General features: G+C 38.1%; 1 protein-coding gene across 1 annotated transcript in view; it reads left to right on the forward strand.

The window, feature by feature from the left end:
• Positions 1 to 6,142, forward strand: part of PLIN2 (perilipin 2) — an 11,238-nt gene extending 5,096 nt beyond the window's left edge. The window contains exon 8 of the mRNA XM_010289563.1: positions 5,608 to 6,142. Coding sequence (XP_010287865.1) covers positions 5,608 to 5,742 — 135 coding nt within the window. The 3' untranslated portion in view covers positions 5,743 to 6,142. The remainder of the gene's footprint in view (positions 1 to 5,607) is intronic.
• Positions 6,143 to 6,684: the final 542 nt, after the last annotated feature.

Below are 6,684 nucleotides of genomic sequence, written 5' to 3' on the forward strand. Positions count from 1 at the left end.
AACTCTGACAGGCTCGGTGCTGTAACCACTTCCCTGGGGAGTGTGTTCCAGTGACCAAGTAAATCATTATCAATACTTTTTTATTATGCAGTACAAAGACAAGATTCATGCTGTTTGTACCCAGGTGCCTGCTGTTGTGTGAGTTGTTTTTTTTTTGTAGCCACCTTTTTGTAACTCATTTTGTATGTTAGTAATAAATGCTTCAGTAGCCAAAGTCTGTCTCCATTTCAGTGGTGTTTAAAACAAATGTAACTTGCTGTTCTGTGACTCCTTCAGACTGGGTCTAGCAGAAAGCAAGCTTGAAATGCAAATGAAGTAGACATGTATTGATGTGTGTGTATAGATGGGCAAGTTACTGCTGTAGCATTTCCTTCCTCCGTTTGAGTTCCTGTGCACCCTTCCATTCAGTCTTAGCTTTACTGCTGCTTTTTTGGTTATTGCTATTGCTTACCTGTAATGATGACCTAAGATGTGAGCTGGTGGATGTTCTAATATTGATAAGAGAAGTATATGGACAAAAAAAAATCCTGTTGTGCCTTCACAGCAGGTGTCCTGTGTGCATGAGACCACCGGTTACCTTTGGCTGCTGGCTGCCTATGAAGAGTATATACTTCTCATCTGCAAACACCTGTTTAACTTTACCCTCTTTTGAACTTGAGTGACTAACACACATTAACACTCAGCTACTGGGGTGGAATTTTTCTCAATAAATCCTATGAATCCCTCCCCTGGAAGAGAATTACAGTCACCAAGAAATAAGCTTTCTTGGTTTAGGGCTGTCCAGGTAGGTTTTGTGTCTGTGTTCTTAATGCATGCCCTCTGCAACTTTTAAGTTGAAATCATTTAGTTTAGCAATGCTGGCCACCATTTTCAAAGAGGTCACCAGATAGTGTGAAGCAAAGATGGAGTTCAAAGGAAGCTTGTCACCTAATGCCATGTTGCTACATGGAACAATTCCCCCACCTGGTAGAAGGTGGGCACTAAAGCAAATGGTGTTGTCTAGCCTTCTCATGTAAGAAGGCTTGCCTAAGCTGTTAAGTTGGGGTTGGTCTAGAAGTGTTAGGAAGACTGTGTTTTAAGCACAATATTAAACAAAATGGTAATGACACAGGATTCTGTTACTTCCAACTTTAAATACTTGCATTTTACAAGGGGATAGTTTAACATGAAATTAACACTAGATGGTGAGATACCTTTTTCCAGCTATGGCCTGAGTTAGGACTTCTGGAATTCTTTCAGCAATTAGTTCTGCTTACTTCTAAGTATTGAGTGAGTCCAGACAGAGTATATCCTTTTTATCCCAATTTGTAGTAAAATTTTTACAGTGCATAAACTGTTGTAGAGGTGCTCGGGAACAGGATGGGACTAATCAGATCTGGGAGCAGCTGGCAGTTCAAAGAAGGGAATTCCCATTCTTACACATGTTTTAAAATCTGAAGGCTGTGGGCCTTCATTCTGAGGTGATCAATCAAATAGGATATTCAAACTGTTCACTGTGTTTTGAGAACTGAGAAATGAACGGCACCATCTAGTATTAATGCAAGAGCAATACATCCTTCTGTTCTGCCTTAAGTTGCAATACTGTTTTGTACTCTCTTAGATGGTTGTCCAGCTTTACTAAATGTCAGCAAGCAGAGGAAGTAGAAAGTAAGGAAAAACATTACCAGCCTACACCTTCAAATAATTTCTCCCTCACCGTGCACTGTTGGGTCACTTCTGTGTAAAAGTTATGTTCACTTCTGACAGCTGGCTTACAAATGGTGGCTGTAAATAGAGGAACGCCTGGTTAAATGTGAACCTAATGGTTGGGCTAATAGCCTGTTACACCAAAATGCTGTACACAGGTTCGTATATCATGCTGTTGTGGTGTGTCGTCGTTTCTTTGGATCCTGCTCGGCCCTGAAAGTGTGTAAGTTTCTATCCTCAGCCTCAGCAGAATTAGGAAGCCTTCTTGGAGAAAGAGGGGGCTGAATAATAGCAAATCAGTACATTTCTGATTTACTGTATTGGGTAAAAGTCCCTGGATTGACATTAATAGGCTCACCTAATAAGGACATCACTGCATGTTTAAACTAAATTGCAACAGTAGCTTGCATGCGTATCTTGCTGTAAGCTAGTACAGCATATCCCTAGAATCTTCTAATTACAATTACAGTTAGAGTGATTATTAAAATGTCCTCTGGAGGCAAGAGTGATGTAGACACCTTCCAAAGCCACCTTTTTTTTTTTTTTTTTGCCACAGAGTATTGAAGCTGAAGTAATAATTCCTGAAAACCTCAAATAGAAGGAGGAAAACCTAAGAAATTAACAGAGTAGAGCCTGCTCATAAGTTTTTCCTGCCATCTTACCTGTTTCTCTATAACTGCATATCAAACAGCATCAGCTACACTGATCAAATAGCTCAGCTACACTGCACAGAAACTTGCTTGCTCTTGGGCTAGAAAGCTATGAAGTCTCTCTAGATCTTTTCAAAAAAGATAAGACCAGATGTGCTGAAAATTACAGGAAATAGTTCGTCATATATGTGTCAAGGCAGATAAACCAGATGAAATGGAACAGAGTGCCAAAGGCTGCACGCAAAATCTGGGATAGTAAAGTTTAGAATACTAATGAAGTAATTATCACTGGTAAGATTATTTAGGGTTTATTTATAATTCAGAAAATGATTGTTTGTCTTCAAGAGATCATTCAAAAATCATTCATGCTAGTTGAAACTACCCCTTTCCAGGCTCATTTAACAGAGAACTATTATTCTATCATGCTGATAATATTTTTCTACAAAAGTTTTAAATATATGCCTTTGTAAATACCTCCATATGGTATAAAAGTTTTGGAAACACATATTTATAGCAGCATGCACATTGGTCAAATCCAAATTACAAAATCTGTATAAGAACTGGAGTTGCAGGGGTATAACTAGTTTGCCTCAAACTAAAAAAAGGTGGAAAGCTTTTGAAACCTCTTCCATTCCTTAAGATGACTTTTTTCCAATAATCTTATCCAAACTGCAACTTACAGTAATACTATATAGCTAGTAAAATAGGTGAAAGTGTTTGGAAAGGGTTTGATTTATCTCTCTTTATTTAAAAAAAAACAAAAACAACCCAAAGCCACACTTCCCCCCCCCCCAACTTATCTAAGCCATCTAATTTAAAAGAGAAAACAGAACCTAACTTATTTTTAAGCATGATCTGTTGGTCATTTACATGATCAGAAAGTCTTATGTGCAACAGCTTGCACTTAACTAAATGCTAAAAACATTTAACAGTGTTTTGTTAAATGTATTTCTTTTCACACTCAGAGGGGAATTTTATTTCTTTTGGATAATACAGTCTTTGATGACTCAAAATAAGTGCTTCTGAAAGTGTACAAAGTAAGAACCATCTCTCAACTGCAAGTGGCTCAGTTCTAAAAATACATTAAGGAAGAAAAGAAGGATTAATTAAAAGTTAAGTTAGCATTGACATTAACATTTGTCTATGAAGACAGCAAAATACTGAAGTATGTTTTGCACTATTCTTTGTAACTGCATCTTAAGAAGACGAGGAGTCATATCTGGCCTTATTCTTTGTTGCAAGAATTTACTTACTGCTTTGTTTCAACTTCCTATCAACTGTGAACAGTGGTATGGAACTGAGGGTCCTTTACCTAGGCAAGCCCATAACACCATGGGCTTTGCATTGTTTTAGTTAGACTGGTGCAGATGTCAGAACATGCTATTCCTATACAATTCAGCATGTTCAAAACTGAGATAAATCCTACTGACATCAACCCTATTTTACTCTGATGCTGACAGATATGGTCCAATTTGAAATTCTTTCATGACTATGAACATTTTACTAGTATGTTAAAGGAGTCAGGTGCTTATAATGTGTACATTAAAGACATGAAGAAAGCGTAAACTTAAATTCAAACAATTAACCTGTCATCAGTAAGAACAACATGGATATAAGTAATAAAAGTGTCTTAAACCTAGGATATGGTGAAAATTATCACCGGTCAGACACAATTACTGAACTGTGCCCTGCTAAATGTAAATACAGAATAAAACAACTTGTTTAAACCATCCCTTTGGGCACATTTTTAAATGAGTTTGCATATGGACTGCTTGGCCTTAATCTTGTTTGGATATGCCCATTTGTATTGCAGTATGAAATACAGGGTCATGTGCTGATAATGGGAAAACTTGTTGATTTCTTTAAGTGCAGTAATTAGAGTCTTAGGTAAACCGCCATAAGCAGAAAGATGCAAGATAATTCTCGCTGGCAGAAATATGTGTTTTCCCCCATTCCTAATGCCTTTTGATTTTTTTAGGAAAGATTATTGATCTTATTTTGATCAAGCTGAGGTTCTCAAAGTGGTCTATGCATTTCATTGTATTCACACTAGTGCCTGATAAGTAACATACTGCTTAAATTCTTCTGAAGCACAGTTCTAATTAATATTTTAATTAATATTTATAAGTCCCTGGTACCCTACGGCTTCCTACTCTCTAAGAAACTGAGTGATTCATGTTCAGCGCTTCAGTACTATCTACAACCTGATAGCTGAAACAGTAATCCCTTTATCCTTTGATGTGTTCTCTGTTCTTCTGGCATGTCTTCATAGCAAGCAAAGCATAGATTTGTCTTGCATACTGTCTTTCATAAAAGTAAGTCATATACAAGGTTAGAGAATTCATTAAAACTGCTTTTCCAGTCAGCACTGAGTTTAACTTACACAAATGCCTAGAAGCCTCTTCAAGTTGTTGCTTCTTTCTACATGCAGATCCAAAGTCCTGTCAGCATGCAGCAATTGTTATGTGGTGGTGCTGTGCCAGGTTCCAAGTATGTCACATCACCAACATTAAAGTTAACCATGAATCAAACTATAGATATAAGTATTTTTCACTTGGGGCAAAAAACTTTTGGTTATGACTAAATTGCTTAATTATATCCCATTTTTCAGAAGTGCCTAAGTAATCTAAGTCCTCCTAAGGGGACTTAAGGGTTGGGACTTAAGCTTCTAAGTATCTTAGCCAACATTTTTAGAAGTGTGTAACATCCATATATCCACTAATGTCTCTGGCAGTTCCCAAAACCTGGCGCTGCTTAACAGTACAGAATACTTACTATGCATGCAATTGCAACAGATGCCGAAGTGGGATTGCAGTTCCAGGCATTTGTTTCCTCAGGAAAGGTTTGATGTGGTGGGCAGGCAGAGCAGTACAGAGAATCCATATCAAGCTCCTCAGGGCAGGCTCCTTTGTAGACCCCATTGCTCCCAAGGAAAGAAGAAAGGCAAAGTAAGTTTAAAAACTTCCTTTCTTAATTTTCCAGTCACCAGTTTCACTACACTCCACTAAATTCAGAAATTCAGCTCTGTTCCACCTCTACTATAAAATCCTGCCTCCTAAGGAACTGATGTACATCTTTTGTGTTGTAGTATTTGGTCTGTCTTAGTGCTGTGTGTTTCGTATGTGACTCAGCATATTTCACTCTGTACCCAGTATTTTGTGTCTGATTTCTAGAGATGCTGAGCATCTTTGCCTCATTGTTTCAGTGAGGAGTACTGCACAAATGTATTTAGTTTTACTTTTAAATTGATTGAAATTTCATTCCTATGCAGGTTCCAGATTTCACTATTACAGACCTGTCTTCAGAGTCAGATGATATCCCAGACATTTTGGATTTGGATGAAGATGATCAACAAGACTTTTCACGCACAAATGGCCCCTACACTACGGGGCAAAGAGCTGAATAAAGAGAAGCATAACAATGTCTTTTTGATACAATGTACTTTTGCCATGTTTAACTTATATTTCTCCTTTTTAAAGATGAACCTGCCTAGCTTAGTGATTTTGGGGATATTTTTTTTAATCACTGCTGTTTCACTTAGCTGCATCAAAATGCTGTTTTCTTTCCACCTAAGGAATGCATGCTGCATTGATTCATTAGCATGGGTGTTAAGCTCCCATTCTACAAGCCAGGTGTATCCAATTGATCAAATCTTTGTCAATGTTCTGCTGGCAGCAGCCATAAGAACACTCCAGTGCTTTGCATAAAGGGCTGCCAACAAAAGGAGTGGATGAGGATTTGCCCACAAAGTTTTCCCTTTCAGTCTACAAGAAAAAGCACTTCTGCATCTACCTCTTTGCTGCTGGAAGGGGTAAGAGACTTCGTCTGTCTCAATTTCTTTTTGTTAGGCTCTGTACCTACAGAACTTAGAAGCTTAGAGCTTCCCTTTGGCAAGAGTGCTTTATGCACAAATGGACTCCCTATCTCTCTACATGCCTTCTGTGTGCAAAAATTTTAGCCATCCTAATGCTATCAGTTGTGCAGACCTGAGAATAGAGGAGGGTAAGTGCTTAAAATGGAAAGTTTTCCAGGAATAAGGATGACAGTTAAAAAAGAAGGGGAAGAGACTGTAAAAAGTAAGGAAAAATGCAGGGCAAAGAGATACAAACAGATGTGGTATGAAAGAAAATAGCAAAAAGAAAGAGAACTGAAGGTAGGGATACTTCTGGTGATGGTGATGATATTTTTCTGTTTAAATAAAATCTCCATCAAATATTTGCTAAGGAACGTTGAATCCGTGTTTGCTTGCACACAGTGACTTCTGCAGGAGTTGGGGACTGGACCGGGGGCAGGCTTGTTCCTTTTTTTCCCCCCAAGGATCAGGCTGAACTCCTTCTGTGGAGATCTT

Source organism: Phaethon lepturus, unplaced genomic scaffold (assembly GCF_000687285.1).
Source record: "Phaethon lepturus isolate BGI_N335 unplaced genomic scaffold, ASM68728v1 scaffold34900, whole genome shotgun sequence".
NCBI classification, from domain to species: Eukaryota; Metazoa; Chordata; class Aves; order Phaethontiformes; family Phaethontidae; genus Phaethon; species Phaethon lepturus.